Source organism: Calidris pugnax, unplaced genomic scaffold (assembly GCF_001431845.1).
Source record: "Calidris pugnax isolate Ruff unplaced genomic scaffold, ASM143184v1 scaffold32, whole genome shotgun sequence".
Classification (NCBI taxonomy): Eukaryota; Metazoa; Chordata; class Aves; order Charadriiformes; family Scolopacidae; genus Calidris; species Calidris pugnax.
Window position 1 is genome coordinate 8,745,636 of NW_015090783.1, and position 27,259 is coordinate 8,772,894.

The 27,259-nt window shown below is 48.7% G+C and overlaps 1 protein-coding gene across 4 annotated transcripts; it reads right to left on the reverse strand.

Annotated features, from left to right (window-relative positions):
- Nucleotides 1–27,253, reverse strand: CABP1 (calcium binding protein 1). 4 transcript variants are annotated; one of them, XM_014965402.1, is made up of 8 exons: nucleotides 26,460–26,734; nucleotides 13,745–13,993; nucleotides 8,891–9,067; nucleotides 5,165–5,195; nucleotides 4,336–4,479; nucleotides 2,957–3,066; nucleotides 2,421–2,568; nucleotides 37–625 (listed from the first exon to the last, which is right to left on the reverse strand). In XM_014965402.1, exons 2-8 carry the CDS (start codon nucleotides 13,787–13,789, stop codon nucleotides 600–602), a joined length of 681 nt encoding a protein of 226 aa, XP_014820888.1. In that variant the 5' UTR covers nucleotides 13,790–13,993; nucleotides 26,460–26,734; the 3' UTR covers nucleotides 37–599. The 4 variants fall into 4 exon arrangements, with proteins under 4 accessions (XP_014820868.1, XP_014820888.1, XP_014820898.1 ...); XM_014965382.1 differs by lacking the exon at nucleotides 13,745–13,993 and having other exon boundaries at nucleotides 1–625; nucleotides 26,460–27,253; XM_014965412.1 differs by lacking the exon at nucleotides 8,891–9,067 and having other exon boundaries at nucleotides 26,460–26,587.
- Between the last annotated feature and the right edge of the window lie 6 nt (nucleotides 27,254–27,259).

Below are 27,259 nucleotides of genomic sequence, written 5' to 3' on the forward strand. Positions count from 1 at the left end.
ATTGTTTCAGCGTGCATATTTATCGCTTTCCCCCCACAAGACATGTATTTGAATTTACTCTTGGTAAACATAACCACAGGAGATGCGAATATGTGCTGGGGAAGCATAAATAACTCCACACAGACAGACACACACACAGAGACAGCAAACACAGACACGGTTCACCAAGGGAAACCAAGAAGTGCAGAGCACGCCCTGAGGCTGCCACCAGTCCCAATGGCTTTGCTCTCATCCACCGAGCCAAGAGGATTTATCCTGCTTTTGCTTTGCAGCAGCTGGTGGGAGAATAAAGCTGGGGAGGAGGAGTCTGAAGTTGCAAATATGCCATGAAAGCAATCATGGCAAGTCCTGGCTCTGCAGTTTCCTGCAATCATCTTCAAGGAATGGTTCCAGTTGTAGGAAGATGCAAGTCTTTCACAGTGTGAAAGGGTGGAGGGGCATGGGGACCAGCATGAGGGAGGAGCAGCAGGTCATCTTGCAATGTCCCAGTTGCAGCCAGCCGATAAACCTTCATGTGGGAACATCGGGGCTAGATGCTCCACCTAGGTCCTCTTCTGCCCTCTCTAAGGTGCTGATTCTTCTTTAGCTGAGAATTATCTTCAACGGGACATCATGCGAACAAACTCTGCAACCAACAAGAAAAAGACAGCCCTGAAGCAGAAGGCATCCATGGTCCCTAACCCAGCTCTCATTCCCTGGAGACTGCGTGCAGCCAGGGTGAAACCAAGTGTCCAGGCACTGCCAGCAGGTCCTGTGCTGCTCCATGACCAGCCCTGGAGAGCTCAAACGAAACAGGCTTTAATCCTTGCATTAGATATGGTGATATGATCCCACCAGCAGGTCAATTCATTGCCTCGGACTCCTTCCCAGCCACTGTATAGTCTTGTTTGCACAAGCAACTCCTTGTGAGACACTACGGCAAGTGCTGTCTCCCTTCACTGTAACTGCAGGGAACCTTGATTTATAGTCTTGGGAACACAGTATGATTTCTCAGTAAGCTTGTCCTTTCACAGAGACACCAATGTTTTGGGAGGTATCAGCATTCTTGTAGAGAACAGTTTACTTCGATGGGACTTGATTTTAAAAATAAAGGTTAACTGTAAGGATACCCTGGATCTATTTCTTCACCACCCTGCAGCTTGTGAAGTCAATTACAATTGTTCAAATTGAGTGTAAATGCCATCAAATATAAATGTGTTTTCATTCTGTGCTTCAATTGCCAAGGAACTAATAACTCTGCAAAGAGGAGGCCAGTGGAAATTACCCCCTTGACTTCTCCTTTTCCATTGATGGAGCTGTCCTTTGACAACTAAAGCAGTAACTCACAGAGAAAATGATACCAGGATAGCATTTCATGTATTTTAGCTGTCTAACATAATTTAGCTGTAGGAAACAAGAAGAGCTACTGTCATGTAATCAGCCAGTGCATTAGAACAACTGCAGTTACCAGATACTTTCTAGGGAGATGCTCCTAGGTTTTTTTCACATTTTCAAAGCTCTCAGAACCTTCAGTAATCCCAAAGACTGAGACCCCTTGTCATGCAGGAGACCCAGGAATGCCTCTGAGCCAAAAAAAATTATGTCATTTTTATTTTAATTCTGTAGCTCCTGTGCTGCAAAGGGACATCTGGATTTGCACTAGGAAAACAAGCAGCCTGCCATGCTCTCACACCTTCCAGCTCTTAGATCCGCTTAGCTGTCTGATATCAACTGCTTTCCTTGCCAGAAACCCTGAGCTCTATTAATATTGCTCCTGCCATGGCTAACGGCTAGGATAGTAGCCTAACCACTTTTATTTTTCCAAGTCCTTCTGGCTTTAAAAAAATGGAAAAATAAATTAATTATCTCTACAATTTAATATGACACTTCCAGATCTGCATCTGCATAGATATCTGCAGTCCTAGTGAGTACATCTGGTATGTGACCATCTTCAGGCATAAAGGCACAGAAACAAATTCTCCATAAACCCAGACAACAAGGTGAACTGGAGGAAATGGAAGGTGCAATGCATTCTCCAAACCAATCCAGCCTCCTCACAGCTCTTGCAATAGATTTAATAAAAAGGAAAACACCCCATAAAAAGAAGGCTGGCATAGCATGTGTGCACCAGAATCTCCTTCTCCGTGACAGGGCATACCTCTTACCATGCTAGAGTTATGGAGAGAGACCCAACTGAAACTGAGATGCAACAAGAGATGATATACAAATGAACACTCTAGCTGAGGAATTTCCTGTGTGGGCCAATATTCTCCATTTTCCTCAGCTGACTAGGAAAAAAACCCACGTCTTGTTTGCTTTTTTCTCCATACTTCAGATACTTGAGCCCCAAGCATGCAAATCTTCCCTTCTGCTTCCACCTCCGAGCTGAAACTCTGACTCACACCAGAGCAGATGGACAGGGAGCATTCATCCCTTCTCACCTTCAAAATCAACACGCCCATCTCCATTCAGATCCACGTCCCGGATGATCTCTTCAATATCCCGATGGCCCACCTGCTGCCCTAGAAGCTTCTTCATAGCTTCTCGCAGCTCACTGGTGCTGATCTCCCCATCACCATTGGTGTCAAACTGCAAGTAGATGAAAAACACCAGCAGGGGAAATACAGTTAACAGAAACAGATCTTGTTCTGGGTTGGATTTTGTATTGTCCTGCTCCTGAGTGCCCTATTTTTCCTGTATTCCTTTTCTCCCTGCTTTTTCTTCTTTGGGTGCCTTTTGGATCCAGTCTGCCTTTTCTCCTCAGAAACCCCTTGTAACTGCTGTATCTCCATCCGCTTTCCTCTTCCTGGCCTCAACGGTTCCCTTATCTTAATGACTTTCTCTGCTCCTCCCCTGTTTCATGCCTGTCTTCTACTCTGCTTCTCTCTCCTTCTCTTCTCTTCCCCAGTGGGTCTTCTCTCTTTTCTTATCTCCTGTTGCTCACCTCTCTGGGGGGCACGCAGTAGGGAGCACTCACCTCTCTGAAGGCATCCCGGAGCTCTTTTACACCAATCATGTCTGCAGTTTCTGCTAGCAGCTTTGGTCCCATCAGCTCAACAAAATCTTCAAAATCCACATGGCCACCCACTTGGGACAAGATGAAAGATCACGTGTAAGAACTCCGTATGTTAGCCAAGCCCAACACTCACTTTGCACTTCTGTGTGCCCTAGAGAGGACTTGGATCTCCAGGAAGCAGAGCACAGAAGGTGCAGGACAGTGGAAGGAAAAGCAGAGGTAGTCTTACACTATCTTTATATTTTCTGGATTGTGGGCTAGGTGGAATAAGCCCAAGTTGTTCTATCCTAGGCTGCCATGGACTGTCACATCCTTATGGTATCACGAACTGGGTATTAGAGGCTTATTATTATTATTATTAGGCCTCATTCTAGTGCTTATAGCAACCCTCTGCTGTGCTTGTGCCAAAGGGTACAGCAAGGGCACAGCATGATGTTCCTGCATGGCCTGGGCAGTGCCCTGCAGCAGTGGTGGAATCTTGTTCCAGGGGCAGTGGCTAATGTATGTCCAACAGTTTATTCATCGTATTGGTCCTTTTCCTTGTTTGTCCTCTATCTGAAAGCTGGCAGTAACGCTCTGAAATTCCTAAGCACTTGTGTGCCAGGGCTATCAGCTGCTTTTGTGTGTGACTCGTTGTGTATGTCACAACTGTTTTCCTTCCCTTGACCAAGTAGCTTGTCCTTTTTACATCATCATGTGTCAGAAATAACATGCACTAGATATCCTTTTTCCCACTTCTACAGACAAGAGGCAACAAAAATGATGGTGAAAGGCAAGGGGTACAAACACAGTTACAGTGAATCGGATGCGTTTGTCACATTTTTCCATGACTCCAGCAGATGCCCCCATCTGACGCTGCCAGCACAGCTCGCTTGCAGCCAGGCACACAGCAGATCCATAAGCACCCACCACAGAGTGAACAGCCCATCCATCACCCATTCCAACCAAAGCATCTCCATCTTCCCAGGTTCCTTCTTCAGTCTGACACCATCTAACATCAGCTTCACTATGACAGAACCCACAACCTGTGCACCGATGTCCAACTCCCTACATCAAGGGCAGTTTTATACCTGACAGTGTAAGCACAAAGGACAATCCTTCCACACACTGTTCCCATGCAGCACAGTCCACCCAGCCCCTCTGATAAATGCAAAACAAAGGCACCGACTGCTAGGGACCACAATCACACAGGAGAGATGACAGGGAGTGAAAATGAGAACCAAAAAAAAGAGGGGGGAAAAATCCAAAGGAAAAGAGACAGCAGGAGACTGAGAGAGCAAGAGGCAACGATGCAGGGCACGGCAGCAACAGGGAGGTACAGCCAGGTGGATGTTACTCACGGTTCATGTTGATCTGCTGGGAGAGCTCTATTAGCTCCATCTCAGTAGGCATGTAGCCCATGGTTCGCATGCAGTTCCCCAGGTCCCTGCAGTTAATAAACCCATCCTTGTCTTTATCAAACTCCTTAAAGGCTTCTCTTAATTCTGTGGGAGTGGATCCAAAAAAGAACAATATTGTCAGTGACAGCTTGAAATACCTTTTCAAAGAAACCTCCCCAGAATCAGCAGCACTTTATGAGGCCTCCCTCATAGATAGTCTGTATTTTCCCAGCAGATCTCCCTGCAGAGAGGCAGTGACTGGAGCAATGCTAAGCTCTTCTATCAGCAGCACTGCAGACCCATTCCTTACAGGAAAGCTTGCTTGCACCGCAAGTGCCATGGACTAATTGTTCCTAAACTGCACCCCCTAAAGAAACTGGAAGCAGTATGTTTTCCCAACTTTTACCCCTGCACTATATTATATAGCACTCATTGTAGGGATTAGCAGATAAAACAGCCTCCCTGGAGCCGTACTATTGCATCATGCTCTACAACACTTTCTGTGGGAGCTGGGGTGGACAGCAGTTCCCTGACAGCTAATATCCCATTACTTTACTTATCCTCCCACCCTGAAGAAGCTGGAATGGATGCAAATTCCTTCACATTCAGCACTCTTGCAGTTTTATATATTATTTCTTTCTGGCTGGGGTTGCCAGGAATTATTCCAGGAATTGTCTCCTTTGATTTGCCTCAAATTATTTTACCCCATGGGGGCCAACCTGGAAAGGCCAGCCAGTAGGCTTTCACTGGGCAGGGAGAAAGGTGACACAGAAGGAGTAACAAATTTTACCTTCAATTTCTTCCGGACGCAGTTCTCTATCCTGCAAAAGAGAACATACTATGTTCAAGCTTGCCACAAATATAGTTTCAGAATAACACTTGTTGGTGCAAACAGTTCTGGGACAAGCCAGAAAGTGAGAGAAGAAACAAGAAGGTGATGACATGTTTAATACCATATACCTAGCAAGGCTTCCCAGCAATCCTCCCAACGGGAGGCGTGTTAGCCTGTACACTTCCCTATGGAAGCACCTCTCTATCTCATCTGCTGGACAGGGGGATGAGAGGTGCCCCCCCAAAACAGAAGAGACCTGGGCCAGCACAGCCATATGTGTGGCCTCCCCACCTGACAGTACTCTGAGCACCTTCATGAAGCTCCCCAGCACCAAGCCCCAGAACCGAGACTAGTCCTGCAGCAATTACAATCTCCTCTAGAGCTCTGTATTTGTGTGGCCTCCCCACCTGACAGTACTCTGAGCACCTTCATGAAGCTCCCCAGCACCAAGCCCCAGAACCGAGACTAGTCCTGCAGCAATTACAATCTCCTCTAGAGCTCTGTATTTCCTACTGCAGCTCCCACGGAAACAGCCAGATCAAAACAGCTGGAAGCAGTCCCTGTAACCAGCAGGTCTATACCATCATGTGCTTGGATCGCTGCTTGATCCCTGTCCTTCTGGCAGGACAGGGACAGCCACGAGCTCTCTTACAGCCAACATCCCAGTGCCATCTCCTATAGTCAGTCCCCACAAAAAGGTAGGAACTTCCCCCTTCCCCCCAGCCTCAACTCCAAATACAAGCATTTTGAAACCAGGCATGAAGGCAGACACACGACATATACATCATCAAGGTCATCTACAAACAAAACAGGACAAGGATTCACCATGTTCAGGAAACACTGCAACTTCAAACATCCAATTTGAATTTCTTGGAAGGGGGAGGATATAAAAGAGTATAGGAAAATTCCAACACTGCACCAGGAAGAAGAGATGAGCATGGAAATGCACTGCTTTCTGGTTTAAATGCCCTTTCTAATTCCTCTCATGGCTCCCAGGCAAATCCAAAACATCTGAGAATTTGGAAACACAGAAACGCCATCTCTTTTGTCGTCTCACTCTCAGCTTTTCCCCTCAACCAGGGGAGTTTCTCCTTGCCTTCCAGGTGTCCTCCAGCCTCACCACACGTCCCTGGAGACGGTGCCCTTGATCAGTTTGAGAAGGATGATCCTTTGCTATTTAACCACAGGCTCCTCTGGAAACTAATGGTGGCTGCTCAGAGTGCATAGCAAACTAGGACACACACTGGTTTACGTCTGTGCAAAAGTGGGCTGTGCCAGAGAAATGACCAGCTTGCCACTCATAACCTTCCCAGAGGCATCTCTGTGCTGGATGGAAATGTCGGAGCGCGCTAGCTCTGCCGTTTCATCCTTCACAGACCTGGTATTTTCAAACATGTCATCCCATTTGTTCCGCTTTCATCAACACCAAGTAATAAAACAATTCAAGCTCCTTAGACCGGATGCAGGAGGCGTTATTGCCCTCCTGCCTTAGATAAAATAGCAGATGAAAACCACCCGTGATCAGTACCAACACCTTGTGCACCTCATTCCAGAGTTCACAGCCATTAATGCCCGGAGATACCGCTGTGTGCCGACAGCTGCCCGGCACGGCAGCAGATGCAGGGGTTTGATCACCACCGCCCCGGTGCAAAGGGGGCCGTGACTCACCCGCGGTAACCGCTGTCGTGTGAGAGTGGCTGGGGTAGGACCTAGGCCATCCTCCTCCTCCTCGCTCGCTGAAGACCACGTAGGCACCCGACATGACTGAGACATGTCAGAAACGGGGGCTTCAGCACCGGCTCTAATTTTGCACACCGAGGCATTTGCGTTCGCAGGGCTCTGAGCATATCTTTGCACATGCAGATTCTACCATCAGAGAGCCACAGACTGCGAATGCAAAAGGAGGGGGAGGGTTTGTGTCCCTCCAAAAATCTGACTCAAGCGATAACTAACGTCATGAAGAGGTTTTCTGTTTTAAATTTGAAAGAAGATCCCTAAAATGATAAAGGAGGAAAATTGCTCGGGAAGAAATGGGCTGAATCACTTTTAAAGCTTTTGGAGAACATATGGAAAGAGGAATAAAACTGTTCAGAGAGCTTGGATCCTAGATATGAACAGAGGTGACCCTCAGAGAGCCCATTATACATAATGGCCTTACCCTCATTTATGTCTGCTCTATGCACAATAAATCCTGTTGGTCTAGAGAGTCAGTAAAAGTAAAGCTTTTTATCAGATACACTTATTCTACATCAGGGCAGTTGGAGACATCACTAATCCTACTTTGTAGACTTCTTAGGGTACCGTGAGTTTCCAGGGCCTAAACAGGATGGACACCTGTCCAGCTGTGAGCCTTCCACTAAGGAGCTGGCCCTACCTCCCAGCACAGGTAGCTCTGTGCATGCCAGCAGTGTGCTTGTGTGAGAAAATTATGTTTTGTGTTTTAGTGAACTGGCACAAGGAATATGTGATCACTTAGTGGCTAAAGGTTGGGAAGAACAAAAGCTCTTTGATCAATAATGACAAATAATGTCTCTTTTTGAGGTTCTTGTTGAAGAAGAGGTTTCAGAAATAAAGATCTAGGTGTCTCTTACAGCTGCAGATATCAACGCATGAGTAAGACAGAGATTTCTTACAGGGTCAAGAAAGCTCTGATTCTCAGGTAACTGGGGAGAGCTTTCACCAGAAGAATATGGAGCGCACTGGGTGAATATCTAACAAACAATGCTCAGATTCACTCATACATATCCATAAAAAGTGTGTTAATTGTATGTTTGTGTATGTCTTTAAATTCATGTTATTGTAGGAATCCAATGCTTATATGCAAAAATATGTTTTACTTCTTGTAAAGAAATAATATTGGGGTGCATATTTCTGTATATTTAATGTGTCCAGGTGCATACATTTTAATTGCCATACAAATATTTTTCATTTTTGTATATAAATGCATACACCAGACACATATGAACACATAGCTACAAAGAAGTGTGACTGAATGGATGGATGTATTTTTGCTGTTTATCTGTGTGTGTACGGGTAATAGCATTTGGTAGTCTGGCACTATTTGCAAATATGAGGACAAACTGATGTTCTTGGGTTTATTTGGCTGGGATTGCTGCAGTGTCAGGCTGTGTATGATAGTGCATACGAGATTGCGTTTGGGTATCTGTGAGGAGGCAGATGCATGCTTATTTCTGCGGGTAATATTGTGCCTACTGTGAGCTGATAGGAACAATATCAAATATGGGCATCTCTGTGGGACAGCTTGTTCCCAATACAGATGCCCTGATTTGCATTTAAGTGGCTATTTAGGCCTCAAATGCTAATCTGAGCCTCTGGGAATGAGATGTGGATGTCTTGCTGGAATAACACCTTTGAACACTGGACTCCTCCTGAGTCCATATGATTATGCCTACTTGAGTGTAGGCTTGGATCTATCTTCCATAGCTGCATTTTTAAAATCCTCCCTTCTTGGTGTTTAGGCACAGGGGTATCTCTGCACATCCTTTGGGTTAGACATTTGCCTGTGATTGCATTTGCACTTGGAGCTGGAGCCGGGATGCTCGAGACCCAGGGATGGGGGTTACAGAGCTCCACGCCGATGGAGCACGAGGGCAGCTCCGCATCCCCGGCTCGCATCCGCATGGCTTTGTGCGTGTCTTGCCCGGCTGGGTGTAACTTACGTACAGGCTGCCTGTTTTCTGCGAAGCCCTTCCTCAGGAAGATGCATGCTGGCCCCAGCAGGTTGTGCATGACGGCGCAGTTCTGGGCCAGCACCATGAGCGGACCCTGGTACTCGCAAGACGACGGCCCCTCTTCGCTCGTCTGGACAGCCTTATAGCACGTCTTCTCCTCATGGCGGATCTTCCCAGCCAACCAGCAGCAAGCAAACAACACAACAGAGGATGTTACCTCCCCGTCTCGCCCAGCCGTTCCTCTGAAGTTTTACTGAACCGCCTCGCAGAGACATTATTGCTAAATTTCCTTCATCTGGTCCACACTGCGTCCCCCCCACCGGTCTATTAGGATTTATACAGAAGCAGTAAGTCCAGGAGTTCACTTTCAAAAGCTGACAGAAATACAACCAACCAGGAGGATTTCGCTTTGAAATGACATCAAACTCTCAGCACAGCTCACATCTACCCAGACACAGCCCAAAGGGCCACGCTCCCACTATCAGCCCCACAGTTAATGAATCCTTGAATGATCTGCACAGGACCAGCACGCTCCAGCCTAACAGTACGTGTGCCAGCCTGTGCCCAGGGCAAAGCTGCTGGCAGAGCCACGCGGCCAGGGCATCCCCAGGAGACCAGGCACAGCCTGCACTAAGACCCTGCGTTAGGCTCTGCGTTACATTTCAGCAACACAGCATCACACGCTTTATTATATTATTAGAAGGCCATTTACGGCATCAGGTGGCTTTGCCAACTGCAGGCTCGCACTCCCTCTGCCACTTCTAATTAGTTACATCCTCAGGGTCTCAGGCAGTTACTGCACTGCCCTCTTCTAATCACTGACAGTCCCAAAGTGGAGATCAGGCACAGGCACAACATTTTTGTCTGTTTGCATTTGCACATTTTCCTAAGTGCACACGTCCTTCTAAGCTAGGGCTCCAGAACAGAATCCAGCACTGGATTTTATAAGGAGGCACTGCTTTCCTTTTATAGAAATGCATTTCCCTGGCTCTGCAAGAAAACGCTTATCCTGATATTCCCATGCAGCTATAAAAAGCCAGCACAACCCACAGGACCCTTGGTTTTATAGAATAAACATTAATCATACATCAGATTCTTCTTCAGGAATGATTCTACTTTTACAGCCGGTGTTCCCAGGGGTGATCAGAGAAGTTCTGTCAATTGTCATTGTCTCTATTAACCCTTTCTTTAAAGCCTGAGGTGCTTTTTCAGGCTAAAAGACCACATACACACACACGCCCCATTCACACTTGCCCGAGTCTATTGTATCTACTTGCTGTGTCTGCCGTGTGCTATTATATTGCACACATGGTTTGTAGTTGGCTTTTTTGTACACAGTCTTACACCAATCTGCTCATGTATAATGTCATGTGAATAACAAGCATCAAAACAAAAACAACTCAAAAAGCAAGCCATGGAGAAAGAAAATAATGAAGCAGAAAAGCATTTTTGTTGCAGTCATGGATGAGGAAAGAAAACTGTCTCTGATTAAATCTGACACATAGGACGCTTGTCCTTAAAAACCTGAAAGATGAGCATCTGTCCACAAATGGCATATTACCAGTTCAGCTAAATGTCAAGGCATCTGTGTTGAACTGCACAGCTTCGTGATATCAGTGCAATATATTTTCAAAATTATCAGCTTTATTTCTTGGCACATTTTTGAGTTTAATATACCAAATAATATGAATCACTTAAAATAGCCCTCATCAGTTCTGCATTTAAGTCCAGTGAAGCTACATGAAAGACTGAAGTCCCCACAGCCCCCTAATCCTTGTTTTCTGACCCTTCCAGTCAACAGTTTATTACCAAGCCACAGAGCAGTCCCACAGAATGGTCATCCCCTTATTTTCCTGTGTGGGTAGAGATTGCCAGTTCGATGAAACAATTCCCGAGAGCCACCGAGGATCCTGACCAGACAACCTGCCACAGTGCCAGGGTATCAACATGCATGGTTTAGTGTGACCCCAACAGGGGATCCCTGCCCTGCTCTGAGACTGCAGGCAGGATTCATGGCATTCCATGATCCCTCTGCCAGCAGCTCCTCAGGTTTCCCCTCCAAGTATCCCCACAGGTTCCCTCCACCATGTTCCTACACCCTGGCAGAGCTGGGAAGGGAGCTGTGATACAAGTACAGGGCAAAGCAACATCAGTTGCCTATTACAGAGGAAACAGCAGCGTGCATGACAAGAAAAATGCAAGGACATGACTAGGGACCTCAGGCTTTCCTTGTCCGTTCCTTGAGCAAAAGACCACTACTCTTCCTGGCTAAGTCCAGCCCTTGGCTGTGTCAAACCAGCAGATTGTGGAGAGGGAAGAGACCGGCATGACTTAGAGATGGCCGTAGTGATGGTGAAGGGTGGCAAAGCAAGAGATCTCGATGCCAAAGCTTTTCCTCTCTGCGCAGCAGAAGTGCAACAGGATTCGCCTCATTTCCCTGCCCGGGTGTCAGAGAGACTTTGTAGAGTGGAAAACCCAGAGGGGTCTCTTCATCCTGACTGCAGTGCATCTCAGAGAGAAAAGCAGCCAGGCTGGCTGCTGGGATCACTGGGGGGACACTGTGACAGCGGGAAAGTGAAACTGCCAACACCAGACGTTGTGGAGACAGAGCCTGAGCACTGCCACCAAAACAGGCAAGGTGCCACTGTGGCAAGCCAGACCCAGACCAAGCCAGCCGGTGCCTGGCAGTGTTCAAATCCTGTATTCGAGAGATCGGTCTGTCACCCAAGTGCAGGTTTCACACACATTGTCTACAGTCCCTCCTCTACCATTTAAGCAAAACTAGTTTGCCCAAGGTAAAATCTGAGAAAAAAGACCAGGATCGTAAAACAGCCAAGTGAAGTTGTGCAATGTTAAGACTGATCTGTAAAGTCTCCACTACAATCCTGTGTGTTGCGATCAAAAGAGCAGGAGAGCTGCAGGACCTGTCAGGATGAATGCCCAAGGCCTTAATTCACAGCTAGCTGGAGTGACGTCTGAGACATTTTCTAACTCAGCTTTGGAACTTTCTTTAGTCCTGCTATCTCGGGCCTTCCAACTAGGCACAAAGTGCATTATTTGAAGCAGCTTTTAGGAATGAAAGCATAAATTACCTAAAAGACTGACGACACAGAGCTTATAAGTTCTTGAATTCATTTTGATTCAAGCAGCCTGGCCACACGTCAGAATTTAATTGCAATCGCCTTGATCATGTTGAGCACAGCTGCAGCCTTTTTTTTGTGAGTTGGAGGTGACCTACAAGCAACCAAGTTGGGTTTTCGTATGTGCAACATTTGGGTAAACCTCAATGACTTCTGCCTCTCCCTGAAGGTCACCCCGACCCAGGGACTGGTCTCAGCACTGGCTAACTGTTTGGTGATGAATTCCCTCCTCATGTATCCCAGCTCCCCCGCAGCAGCACTGTGCCATTACTGGCTTTGTTTACAGCAGCTGAGATAACAAGCAAACTGTGTTTCTACACAGAAAAGGCAAATCTCTGGCCAGAAGAAACTCCTTGTTAGGGAGGTCCTCTCCCCATCAGCTCCCTTTCAGAGGAGCTTTCTGGGGTGGCAAAATCTCCTGGGTGGAGCATCCTGATGGCAGTGGCGTTTCACTGTCAGCAAGGTCTCCGCAGAGGTAGCTCCTCATTGCAATACTTCAGATGCTTAGCATAACTTTTTCATTTACGAGGAGTGAATTGCATAGCTTTTTGCTGAGTTATTAGATTTGCAGCACTGCTAAGTGAGAAGCGTGAGGCTGACAGGTACACAGTGCTCCAAGACACTGACATCAGTCAAACAAGAAATATTTCTGGGGCACGTCATTCCCATTTCAATCTAGTCCCTAATAGCAGAATCGTCCCTGAATCTAATTCATCCTGGGATCACTGTAAAGCCTCAGCACCGAGCAGACCGCAGGCTGAAGCCTACCAGATACACATGATGGCTCGCAGATGAAGTCCAGCTGGGTCCAAGCATATAGACACATGGGCCCTGCTGACGTGCGACATGATGCACGAACACGCAGCCAGGGCCCAGTGTGTCCACTCGCAAACAGAGACATGGACAAACAGATCTCAGAGAAAAACAAGCTTCTGTACCCAAACACATACCAACAAAACTAGATGTGTGCATACGTGGGGATGGATATACATAAAAACACACACGTGTCTACATACAGTCCTCTGAGCACATACACCAGCAGGTACACACACACAGAGTGCCATACAAGCGGGGATGCGTGTGTGACGCACACAAATTCCCCCTATACACTCACAACAAACAATGCATGCCTGCTCCTGCACCTCAGGATGCAGACACAGAGACATAAGGAGCTAAGGACACACACACACTTCAGATGGGCTCATTAGGTGTGCATACTCTTACACACCAACATGAATACGTGCAGACACACCCCCACTCACATGCACATGAACATATATCCCTACAGAAATGACACACATGGCTAGACTCATGGACATACCTCCCAGCTGAAGCACATGCGCGCGCACAAACTCACACAAACACCCAGACATTAAGATGCCCGTACAGAAGACGTGTGTCAGCACACCGTGCACATCGACAAGCACAAGCTTGCAGGTACCCAGAGGACAGCTATACACACACATGGAGCAGGACACAAGCCTACTCCTGTGCATGCACACGCACACGTTTATTTACACACGTTAGAGCTCTAATGGCTGCACTTGCATGAGCAGCTCTTACAAAAAAAATCCGGTGAAGTGAGCTGAGCCCTTCATACACACCTCTGTGTTTCTCCCACCTCCCGTTCCCATTTGCCCACGACGTCACCCGTCCCAAGAAGCAGGGCTGGAAATGCACAATGCACTTTGATTCAGGGAACATACCTTTTTTGAGAGGTTTCTCAGTGGAGACTTCACACAGTTGCCCATAATATGTTGAGTCTGCCTTTCCGGTGGACTTGGTTATAAAGGAACTGAAGCAATTGATCCCATTAAAGGTATTCCTTGGGAGCAAAGTAAGAAAGGCAGCGCCAGGCAAATCCAAACAGCTACTGGCTGCTGGGGCTTCCCTCTTCAGGGAGCTTTTTCTCTCTCTGCCTCTCTCTCTCCGTGTTTTTACTTTATGTTCACTTTCTTGAAGAGATGAAGCAGGAAGGAGAGGGAGGGGAGAGAAACAGACAGAAAGAGAGGGAGAGAGAGGGAGAGAGAGAGAGTGAGAAGGGGAGAGAGAGGGAGGCGGATGTATAATCTACATCAGATTAATGTTCAAATCCCTCCCACCCCCCTCAATCTGCAGGCAAGATTGTTTCACTCATGGGAGAGGGCTGATTCGGGGAGAATTAAAACAGAGAGGCACCACAAGAAGTGATTTCAGTGATGAGTGCAGTGAATCCAGCTAGTTTGGGTCCACACAGCCTCTGAACATCGCATCCCTACCCACCCCCCTTCTAACTCCTCTCAGCTTTTCAATCACCAAAGAGCTAGGCTGGCCAGAAGGCAATCCACTTAGGGGCTTGGAGCAGAGTCCAGAGCTCATTTCGGAGCAGAAATGGACCATTTATCTGGGTGGGACCTGTTTCACCTTATAAATAAATACCAGCAGACCTAGAAGTTCCTCCTTCTTTTCCTGCCACAGTGGAAGCAAGCCTGAAGGCAGGCTTTAGGGACCCTAAAACACTCTCAGCCCCAGGGTAGTAACTTCTAACCACAAGGGAGAGACCTTGAGCAAGTCTTGCAGTAAAGTTTTTCCAGTTTTCTGCAAGTGGAAATCAACTGCACAAGTCTGCCAAAGATGGGCTCACACCTGAATCCTAAATCTGACCAGTCCCAGGCTAGATAACGTGATGCAAAGAATCTGAATGTCAGATCCATCCATTCCATTTCCAAGCACCCAGGTCATGAAATAAGGAAGAGGCTCCCGAGCCTAGAGCCAGCTCTGAACTCTGGACTTTAGGCTTGTTGTGATAACCAAATAATCTGTGAAAGAAAAGGGATGAATCCCCAGTACATTTTCCTCTGATCTCAGGCTCAGCATAAGAGCATTCAGTCTGAAAAGAGATTTAAATTGCATAAAAACCTCACCATCACACCCAGGCAACAAGATCTGAAGATCTGAACAGGATAGTGAATGTACCCTTAGATATGAAGCCACCACAGCTGCAGCTGCACAGTGAGAAGAAGCCAGGGCATGAAGAACTACCTCCTTCAAGAACTGTGAAGACCAAGATGACACTGATCCTACACCCTGTCTATGCAGCAGGTTCGTTGGACACTCAGATGCTCGGCTGAAAGATTTCACAACTTTCTTTGAGAGGGTGGTTCCAAACAAAAGGCTCTACAGACTTAATCCATGGGCTGAGTACTTGCACCACATGCTTTTTCATGCAGGAGCCAAGGACTCACTCTCCTGGCAGCTCTAGGACAGAGAAGGATGAACTATCAATGTCACATCAAAGCAGGGATTTCTCTGCTTCCACCCTGATGGTGTTGTGGCAAATTGAGTATGACTGTAAGGTGAACCAACAGTTGCTTTAGAGCTTAGAGGCTTCTTCCACCTGAGGAGGTGAGTTTAGGAGTCCAACCACAACAAGAGTCAACAGCTTCTCCGGTTCCAGTCACAGCCAGAAATGCACAGCCATGCGGGATGGTTTTTCCTGCTCTTCCTTGTACTAACCACTTCCCAAGAGTGAAGGCAGCAAAACTGCTTCCTCTCAGATCCCCTCAATGCTTTCTTTGCTGCATGGCCTGGGAAGGAGCTGCACAAAGGTTCACATGCCCTCCAAAGCAAGACGCTGCAGTAGCAGATACTGGAAGATATCCTTTGCACCCAGGGCAGACTGAAAGATGGACAGAGGGGTTAAGAAAGCTCTGGTCTGGAAGACCTCCATAGCAAAGCTCACCCATGGTGAGCTGGGAAGCGAAGCTGTTCGTGAGATGGCCCTGTCTCCTGCTGTCACAGTTTGAGGACCCCTGACGCCAGGGAAATATACAGTCACTCCCTGGGGGCTGTGCCAGCCCTGGACCTCACAGCAGAGGACTTTGCAGCAGGATGCTGAAACTCCCAGCTCCTCTCAGGGCTGCCATCTTTAGCTCTATTTCTCTTTCCCCTCTTAAAGCAGCTAATGGGAGGTTGATCTACCCTCAGCCAAAGTGCCGGTCGTTAATAATGTCCTCTGTCAGCTGGAGCCATTCCCCAGGCTCCTTGTTTATTGACGAAGTGCTTGTCTCCCTTGAGCAGAAGCTGCCACACAGCGAGCGAGGCGCCTGGGCTCTTTCCCGAGACAAACGACTCCAATTCCAGAGAAGAGAGGAGAGAGAATCGCCTCCCTGCGGCTAATGAATCTCCCCTTGACAGGCAGCAAGGAGGCCAGGAACACCCTGCAATTGAGAAGTGCCCGTCTCCCGCATCCTCCCAGAGAGAGGGAGTGGAACAAGGGAGTCGGGCATCTCCTGCCAGGAGAATCCATCACAGCCCCCGGACTGCCACGGGACAGCTTTGGAAGACAGGCATTGAGTGTGCCTTACAGACCATTAAAAACCTCCCAACAGAAGTTGAGATGGTCATCCTCTAAATACTAGCTCGTACCCGAGCATGCAGAGCCAGCCACCGTGGCACGCTGCTGCGTTTGCCCGCTCTCCTGTTTTTGTTCCCCTCCGTTGCAGGCAGCTGTAGGAAATGTGCAGGGCAGAGGGAGAGGGCTGAGACCTGCTGCCAGGCTTGGCAGGGAGGCCCCAACCCAGGAAGAGAAGAGGAAACGGGAGCCCACTTGCACCAGGTTTGCAGCACAATCACAGTGCTTCAACTCTGCAAGAACTCTGGCAGAGCTGCAAGGGGCCCAAGAGACGCAATCGTCAACAATTTTCTTATCTCCTTATTTACCCTGAATCTCTTAAGAGCAATTGGGCAGCACATCACAATTTAGCAGACAGACCCTAATGACCTCTGAGGAGGAAAATCACTGTCTACATTGGGATCTTGTTCCCATCGCCACCACGAGCAGCTTAAGAGTCAGGCAGGAAAGTGGAGATGGCAGAAAGGTCATTAGAAGATTAGGTTAGAAGGAACATATTTTCTCCCTCCCTCCAACTGAGGCTGCTGTAAGAGAACAGGATGCTGAGAATAAGTGTGTCAAAAACATTTGTGTGTAGGTGCTGATCTGTGGGTATGCCTATATCTGGGGTAGTCAGTGTGCGTGTGGGAGGGCTGCACATGCATGTATACTGGTTTTCCCACACTGTTCTTTGTGGCAATCACACTGTTCTTTTAAGGTCTGGGGCTCTGTTGTAAACTTTCTAAAAATCGGTAGGAACTCTGTGAAATGCGAGCCTTGCCTACATTGTGCCTGCATCCCTTCCTCTTCCCTCAGGTCCAAGGTGGAGAGCAGAAACCTCAGTGGATGCGCTTTGGCACAGAGCAAGGTCTCAGCTCATGGGAAAGAAGCATTTGGCACATTGACTGACCTGAGCACCGGGCAGGGAGGAGGCCGGGTGACTTGGCATTGAACAGGGAGTGATTTAGGTGGTTTAATATGTCTGGATTCTTTAAAAAGCAGCAGTGCTGTGCTTCAGGCTGGCACCTTTGGCAGAAATGCCCATTCCATAGGAAAATGTTGAACCCCACCATAGCTAATCACTTGGTAGCTGCCAGAAACTTAATCCAGTGGCAGCAAATATCCAACAGCCACAACAGAAAGAACAAAAGTCAATCCAAAACTTGTGATTGCATATTGGTCTGTAGCTTTGCTTGGCAAAAACTTCCAGTGGAAGCATGGATTTGTACAGGAAGACTGTTCAGATGCCAGGCCCATTTCAGTGCAGTCTTTCTCTTGCTGGAACATTATATCAGATGGTTGTTCTCAGCACAACACAAACACTGCAACAGGGCAATGTCAGTAGGTAGGGGGGTTGGACTAACGTCTCTGAGGAGAGTACAATGTCTGAGGAGAGTACAACGTTGGACTAACGTCTCTGAGGGGAGTACATCGTAAAGGAGGGAAAACTCATTCCTAGCATCTTTTCACTGAAGTCCATAGTTTTCCCTAAGAGCTCACTGCATGCTTGGAGGATTTAGTATTTTAAAATACACCACCTTATTTAATTTATCCTAACAGGGTAAGAATTTTTTTGTCTATTTTTTGCTATCTCAGAGTGAAGAGTGCACATATTGATCAGTAGCTTTCAGATCCGCTCCCCACCACCCTTTAGCTGGTGATTATAAATCTGTATTTTACAAGAAACAACCCAACCTTGTTTACTGGATGACCTCAGATGAGCCTAAGCATTTGGAATTGTTAATATCCTCCTGTTGCCAGCGCTGTCGAGGGCTTCGTTTGAAAGCTCCTGACTGCTGGAACATGCACTGGCACTCTGAACTTCCGCAACTGGCTTCCCTCTCTTCTTCTGAGACAGGCTCCCAAGTGCTTTTGCCGCACACCGAGTTGTCTCTTCTAACCTCAAATGAACCTTGGATGGTTCCATATTCCAGTCAGACAAGTACAGGTCCATCTCAAGGGGAGGTACCAGCAGGTATCAGTGGATGCAGTCCAGATCCTCATCTGGGGGGAGGAATATTTCTGCAGAGAGTTTGGGAACTTTCTTTGCTGTCAGCTGTTCCAGGAAGAAAGTGTTGCTGACTCATGCTGTGCATAATATTCTCCTCCATTAGAGCAATTGGATCATATTCAATCACAAACAACAGAAAGGTTATTAAAAAGACCAAGGATATTTTCCATCCCTCTGAAGGTAACAAAGCCTGGACTGTCAACTTCTGTTTAGAACAGCTTTGACTGTAATTAGCTGGCTTTATTCTGCATTAGATGAAAAGAGATGGGACTGTGCCATCTCCTGACACCTTCCATGCAGATCTGGTCCACGTATTTTGCACTAGCCCAACTTCCAAGTCCCTGCACAGGAGATGTGTTGGCTGGAGCACAACGTGTTGTGGAAATTTTCTGCTTTCAAGATCATCAACGGGCTACAAAAAAGACAAGTACAAGCTTGACAGCCCAGAAGCGGCTGTGACAATTTGCCATGCATAAGCAGTACAAAGATTGTTTAAAACAAACCTAATGTAGTCCCTTCCCTTTGCTCAGGAATATGAGAACTGCAGATCACTCTCTGTTTGTCTGGGACTACAGCAAAAGCAGTTAATTCTGCCCTGGCTCCCTCCCCTCTTTCAAAGAAAAAGGGACAGGGGGTCAGTGTTTGGCTGGCACACGGAGGTGCCACGAAAAGTGTTGGCTGATTATTAGGTGAGCAGAGGCCTGGGAACCAGGACTAACCAAATGCTAGAAAGCAACCCTGCAGCGTTACAAGAGACACGCTACCATAAAACCGAGGTCTGCCTCACTTCTATTTTGAGTAAGGACCTGACAACACCTTCAAAGGGATCAAACTGTGTGTCCCAGTATGAGATCTCTGGCTATATCTCAACACAGCTGGTCACAAACTACCTAAGCCCTTTTTGCGTCATTTCAGCAGAATGCAGGAGGGGTGCTGGCCGTTTTCTACTTCCTGCCTTCAACCGTTGTGACATACGCTTCGCAACGTTACATTGTCTCCTGTTCTCTTCCAAGAGCAAAGAATGTATTTCATCTGTGTGGGATGAAGCAATGCTGTATATTCTTTCCAAAGATGGTTGCAAGGTGCAAAGGGAGGAATAGGTGGAAGAAATATTCAAATATTGCTAATGACGTCATTCATAGATAGTATTGAGTTCATGGTCTTATGCTGGTGCAGAAAGCTACTAAAAAACTAAATTTGACCATACGAGCTACAACAGCTGCTTGTCTTTATTTCTAAGCAGAGCACTTGATTGAAATTGGAGGATTACTCAAGTTCATGGGCACTGCTGTTGCTCTCTAAGGTCAGAGGAATGTCAGAGGATTATTGAAAGGGAGCCCAAAGTTAGCTAGGCATCTTTTACTGGATGCACACCATATAGCTGCTTGTTATTGGAAATCAATACCACTCATGGACTCATCAGGGAAAAACAGTTACTGAAGCTGTGATGCTACAAAGAACCACAGCTAATTCGGCTGACAAACCTGCAGTTCAGCCACTACATCTAAAGCTAAAACTCTTCCCTGACACTTTGTTCAACCCCAATATTGCATGAAACAAAACTCAAGGCAGTATAGATTGATGGAATGCACAGTGGACTAATTGAAATTATGATTAATTTACTATTGAAAGATTTTCTTCCCTCAAAAGATAAGCTGAATCTAACCAGAAGGTTTGCGTATTTCAGTGCATTAGATCATGCTGCTGTATATTTCATGAACAGAATATTTAATGAATGTTCTTTTAGCTTGGTTTTATTTTGATGTCTTTCCATATCCTTTTAAAACAGATTTGTTTAAAAAAGTAAATCACTGACAAAGATTAATGTTTGCTGGCAGACCCACTGCAGGCAGGAAGCTTATCCATTGCCCCTCAGTGATTCTGTACGTCTGGCTCCCATCCCTCAAGCTCTTCACAAGCAATAAATGTGATAAATTTTCCTCCAAGCTGAGCAAGGGGGGAGCTGAGTGGATGTGCTCAAGTGGAACAATGTTCATCTGTGTCTGCGTCCGTTACATATAGAAAATACATGAGACGTACCTTGGAAGGTATGGAGAGTGTCAGCAGGCAGAGAGGTATGAATACGTTGGTCATTTTTAAGCACAGAAACGCGTATACATGTACAGAGGTGGTTGCATAGGCACAGAGAAGATTTAGCAGAGGCTGGACACGTACAGGCTGTGTGTATACAGACAAGACATTTATACAAAGGCTCTTTCTGTCAGGCTACATGCACGGACATGGGCTGTGCCAACACATGCAGGGATGGAAGGACAGAGGTCTTACGAGCCCCACGCGGGTACCCAGACCCCCACAAATACACGCCTGGAAATCTGCGGGACGACCGGCCCGGCTCTCGCCTACGTGATGGTAACCACGGGTCAATCCCCGGGTCTGACCCCCTCACCGGTGGCCCGGGAAAGCCCGGGGTGCCCAGGGCGCACCGAGCTGGAAAGCGGCCCCGGGGAGGGATGGAGCCGGGCGGGTCACGCAGCGCAGCCCGCAGCAGGGGGCGCCCTGGGGCCGCCGAGCGCCGCGGGACCGGACGGGACGGGACCGGACGGGACGGGACGGGGGAGCACCAGGCGGAGCCGCTGCTGTCCCGGGACAGCCCCGCGGGAAGGTGTCCCCCGCGGCGGAGGGAAGGGCTGTGAACGGCCGCCCCCGGCAGCAGCTCGGGCCGTACCGCCGGCTGCAGGACTGTCCCCCGCAGCCCCGGGGACACCCTTCCCTCTCCGCGCCCTTTGAGGACCCTTTTGGGGACGGAACATGCCTTCAGAGGTGCCGTAAAAGAGCAGGAAAAGTCGGGGAAGGATCCAGTGCTGCTTCTGGGGTTTTTTATTGCCCAACCTGTGCACCCACGCTCTGTGCCAGCGAGCTAAGACCATGGAATGGGATCAGCATCACTACGGCAGTTGGTCATTTTGAGCCAGAAGTCGTCTATTCACCCCAAATTACTGTACTAATTTAACATTGTAAATGAGTAGCCATTAGAGACTGCCCTCAGTTTGCCACCAGCCCTGACACACCGCTGCTTCACTTGCCTTAGAGCACAGTACAAACCACCAACACCTGCAAACCCAGACCTTTCACCTTCACCTTTGCCATCCCACAGCGCGACACCCAAGTTTCCATCGCTGGCATCACCGCTCCAGCACAGCCCAACACACTGCAGCCTCCCCAGGCAATACACAACTGAAAACTTCCATTACTGAGCCATTAACCCCTCTCCCTCAGCTGGGCTGGCTGGGCTCCCCAGATCTTTGCTGGTGGAGCTCCAAACGCGGTCCTGACGCAGCAACTGCTCTTGGGCAAAACTCCCATCAGAATCAGCTGAGCTGGAGCCATTGGAGGGAGCAAGGTCATCCTGTGGACAAGGAAATCAGAAGAGTGAGGGGCTGGACAAGGTGCTTTTTCCCTTCCCATTCCTGGCTGGTTTAGAGGAGAATGTTCTTGACGCCAGTTTCCCGCACAGGCAGCCTGGGGACACATCAGGACCCAATACTTCTGTCATCCCCGTTTCCTCCAAGGCCCATTGAGACCTTTTAAGATGAACTAAAGCCCTTGAGTAAAGGAAGATGGAGCAGGACAAGAAAAGGAAAATTATACAGGAAATGCAGAAAGATTCCTTCCCTCTTTTAATGATCATGTGGATGCTGACATTAAAGCAGGAATAGGAGTCGGTGCAGATAGAAGAGGCTTTTAACTCCCTGTACAAATAGAAATACAAAAGCCCCTTTGGCCACAGTGCTAACAGCAGAAGCCTGTAAATATTTAATGACTCCCTACGGCATTGTTTGACCCCTCTGATCCCCATGCTACCAGAGGCAATTGACAGAAAACTGTTGGGGAATCACTTCACTGAAAAATTTAACAGTCGGACAGGGTGTGAAAGCTAAACGGCTCTGAAAACGGTCAGGTCTCACATGGCAGGATCGCTTGCAAATTAATATTGCATAGCAAAGGCCCGGAAAAAGCTCTTCTTAAAGGTGCCAGCTAGGCCAGCACTGTGGCACAGGAGGAATGAAGTGAGGAGAAGCAGCAGGTTTCTATGCCGCAGTACCCATACCGCGCTGTGCCCGAGCCCGGTGCCAAGCTGCCGCTGCTCCGTAGGTGCTGCTGCCACATCTCTGCTGCCCCAGGAATCCTGGTGCCACAAAACTGTTGCACCGTGGTCCCTGCTGCCACCGCACTGCTGTCCCAGTCTCTGTCCTGCCGTTGCTACTGTTGTCACATTAATAAACTCTGTCCTGCTGCCAGGCTGCCACCTCTCTGCCATCCCAGCTGCCGAGGGATCACTGCTCCTCTCCTGTTAGGGATGTGTGACTGCTCAATACCACACTGTTGCTAAACTCTGTCCTTTAGCCACGCTATCAGTGCTATAGGACCATCATGCCAGACTGCCCTGCTGGGGTGACAGCATGCTCCCTTTCACTCCATGACACTCCTTTGCCACTTGGCCACTCCAACACTATCCTGCTACGAGGCCAAAATTATATGAAACGCCCTCCCCACGCTCACTTTTCTTGCCACTTTCCCACTTCACGGCATTATCCCACATGCATCCCTTGCCAATTACACCCGTGAGTCACTGCACTGCTCTCACACTGCACCCAGCTACTCCTGCTGCAGGGCTACTTTAAAACACAGCCCCCCCGCTGTCACACGCGTCGTATGGGCAGCCTGTACTCACACTGCACTTCTGTCACCATCTCAGTCTGTGGTGTTGCCCTCGTGCTAACTCACAGCCGTGCTTCCACAACCACGGCACAGTGGTGACATCTCACTGACTGCTTTCTGGTACAAGGGGATGGTGCTGTCAGATCAGCACAGCCCTCTGCTAATATCACACCAGAAGTAATCACTGCCGTACAGACTAGCTCCCTTCTGGAATATTGTATTACTACATCATTAGACTGTTCAACTCTTCTGTCGGGCTACAACACTACACAATTATCACACCCGTGCACTGCCAAACTCCTACCGCATGGCACCAGTATCACATCTCTGTTCTGCCACAGGATTGCGTTACCACACCAGCGCGCTGTCAGTGCTGTGCGGCACTGCGTGCTAACCCGGTGTCAACTCCACAGCAGAGTGCTCTTCTGCAGCTGCCTCCCCAACCCAGTGTGCAAACACGTCATTAGACTAAGATGACATCCTGGCTTATACTAATACATCATTACACTACCCCTGCCTTTGTTAGTTCTTCTACCACTCAATTACAAAATGGTAAAATGCCCTAAAAGAGTATTATTGGTTTATTATATTAGAACATCGCTGCACTGATATAGTATGAGCCTAATTAATAAAATATCACTGCATGCTGTATCCTGGCAGTATCTTAGCATTCTCCTAGAGTACACACCCACAGTGCACTATATTGCTGTGCTGGTTATATAAACATGGCACTTCTGCCTTCACTCCGTCTTTTTTTCTGCACAGCCACAAATCTGTCTCCCTCAGACACAACCCTGTAGTCCTGGGCTGCTCCTTTTTGCTGTTGCTGCAATAACGACATCCTCCATGAAGTCATCCCTGCAATCTTTTCTGCGTATCTGCTCGTACCGCTGTCGTGTCTGCATCTGTGACCACATCACTGCACCACCGTGGAACAACAGGGTGATGTTCCACATCTGTAGAGCTGGGACAAGATATACTGGTGCTGCTGGACCACAGTGCTCTGCTGCTGCAGGTATGCATCACTGTGCTCCTCTCCTTCTACGTACTGCAAAATTACTGTTTTAACTGTTTCACAGGGGGCTGTGTGGGCTGGAGAGAAGTTCTTGTATTAAATAAATTGTCTGCTGAGCTGTTGCTCTCTACTAATTACAGCGTGGAGCAGACTGGTGTTACAGAACCTGCAGCCTTATACTGCAACCCTGGACGCTTCTGTACCTGTGACCCTGCCTCAGCCCAGGCTGCAACTCAGGCTCCTGCAGGTTTAAGTCCTTGCCTGCCTCAAAACATTGCTCACATTTTTACGCAATGCTTAGCGTTTCTTTCTTCACTCACAGAAACAAGATTTCCATCATTCAGTTCCAATTTCCAATTCTTATCCTTGGGCCTTTATTTGTCCCAGAATTTTGGCATTATTACCAAAAAATCTTTACATCTCCCTTCCTGTAACCAGCTCTTTGCGTATCCCGCATTATAGGTCCCCTTCTTGTACCCACAAATCCCCTGTACAGCCCACTCCTAAAAGGCAGTCCTAGAACCTCCACTAGATGGTCATTCTCTCATAGTTACTTCAAACAAAGCAAGTGAGAGATAAATACAGAGAGAAATGGGAATAAACAATATTACACTCTAAAAGAAAGATATTGGTGTTTGTTTATAGGCACTGGTGTAATGTACCCAATGAAAGGATGAAAACTAGAATTGTGTCTGTCTCTTTTCTGTAAAGGGCATTATTCGACACTGCAATTAGTTTTTGCTAAGTTTACGGCTTTCAGAAGTGTCTTGTGACACTGGAATGCAAGCAGCAAGGCAGGTAAAATAAAGGTACCCTTCAGGTAAGAACTGAGTTCAAAACCAGAGAGCTTTCTGTGAGTGGGAGTCCTGGCATGGGTTTGTTTGTATTTCTGACACTTTGGGGACAGACAGCTCCATAGACTTAAAATCTGTTCTCAGATACATCTTCACTTTCCTCAGAACTACAAGGACAGCACAAGTCAGAGCTGAGCCCCCAGATTTCAAAGCCTGGTGCCAGAATTTTGCTTTTTGCAACCTGGTTGAGCACCAAGCCGCTCACCAGGCCCTTTCTTATTACTACTACAAAATTTTAATCTAGACTTCTGGTACACCACTGGCACAGGGAGGGTAATACTCATTCTGAGTTAAACACAACTGTAACATTCCTAAATAGCAAACTGTCAGCAAGGATGCAAAATCGTTGAGGAAAACAGATGTGCTTTGATTTTTCTCTGGAGAAATCAAAATGAACAGAAGTAGACAATGTTTCCTGACACCAGATTAAAAGAGATACGGGTGTATCACCTCCTTCCACCCAGTTACAAAAATTCTTTCCATTCTCTCCATAATCTTGATTTGAATGGGCACCCTGCAAAGCTTCCCAACCCGCTTAAAAAAAAAAAAAGGACACAACAACAACAAACCCCACAAATCATAATTCTGGTTTAATCGATCACTTCCAGGGCTGGAATTTAGCCGCCCAGGCTACTGGCTTATACCTATAATTGTGCTTCTGGGAGATTGCAGTTACATTAATCTTCCTGGAGATTACATCTCCCAGTAACATCCCTAAATGGCTCTAAAAGAAAATTTTGAGCCAGTCTCCCTCTGCCTTTTCATTTTTAGAGGGTAGCCGTGTTGGGTAATTTCACTACCAGAAGCAGCTAAAAGCGACAGCTTTGTACTGAAAGAGCTTGCAAACACCGAAAGCATCTGTTCCATCCTAACATAGTGACTGGGAAGGCTTCGGAATTGGGTCAGGATTTTTTTTGTCGTTCTCCCCACTACCTTCTCCTGACAGCTTCTGCCATCAGAAATGATTCATATGCTGATTGTACAGAAATGTACCATAAGGAGATGTAAACAAATACAGCAAAGCAAGGCGGGGAGCCAGAGAGATGGAATCTAATAAGTAAATACATTTTAAAAATCCGCTTCTCTGACTCTCACCCTCAGCAGGCAGAGCCACAACTTCCCCCGGCGACAGGGAAAGCACCGCCGCTTCCCCCGCCAGCACCACCGAGAGCGCCCTCCGCAGCGCCCGGCGGGGCGGCCGGGGGGCTGCGGGCGGCTCCGACCCGCGCCCCCTCCCCGGCGCGGAGCCCTCCTCGCTGCCGGTGCCGGTACCGGAGCCGGCCCCGCAGCGCCCCGGCGGTGCCGCAGCGCCGGGAGAAGTTGGGCAGGGGCGGCCAGGAAGCAGTGCATTTACAGCTGGGGGCTACCCCCGGAGGCGCGGGGGGCTCCGGGACGAGGAGCCGAAGGTCCGGGAGCGGGCAGGAGGAGGGGTCGCGGAGGGCTGGCAGGCAGGGGGGAGCGAGGGGGCGAGAGGCGTTTTGCCCCTTACCTGGCCAAAGACCGAGCTGAGCATGGGGTGCAGCTGGTGGAAAAGGGGGTCCGCTTCCACCGAGCGATCGCTGCCGCTGGACTTGGTGGAGTACTTGCTGCTGGATTTGGACAGAGGTGACGCGCCTTCCGAGAGCTTCAGGGACTCTCTGCTGGACCTCTGCCTGTGACTGAAGAAAAAGTCCTCCTCCGCCTCCTCCCCATCCCTGTCTGAGAGCTGATGCTGGTCCTGGGGGTGACCGTGGCTGGCGTGCTGCGGGAGGTGGTGGTGATGCCTGGATGTCCGCACCGGTTCCTTGCCGCTGCCTCTCCTTGGACCTCCTTCCGCCGGCTCCGGCTGGCTCTCCCCCCGTCCATGTGACAGCTTCCCCGCGCCCCTCGCTCCGTCCTCCCGGGCTCCCGGGTGGCAGAGCGGCCTGCGGGCACTGGGCTCCCCGGGGAGCGGCTCCTGGCTCTGCCCGCCTTGTCCTCTGCCGTCCCGGGCGCGGTTGCCGCGGGGCTGGGGTTGGGCGCCCGCCGCCCTCCGGCTCCCCGCCGCCTTCAGCAGCGAAGTGCGGGACTCGCTCTTCGCCATGGAGGAGCCGCTCATCGCGGGGCCGCTAGAGCCGCATCCCCGGCCGGGCGGAGCGCTGCCGCTGCGGGCAGGGCTGCGGCGCGCCGCTCACGGCATGTCCTGCGGAGACCCGCTTAAATCCCGCACCGCGGCCCATGTGACAGCGCAGACAAAGGCCGCGGAAGGGGCGCTCCGGCGGGGGCTGGCGGGTACCGTACCCCCCGCCGGGGCTCCCCCCCGCGCCGCCG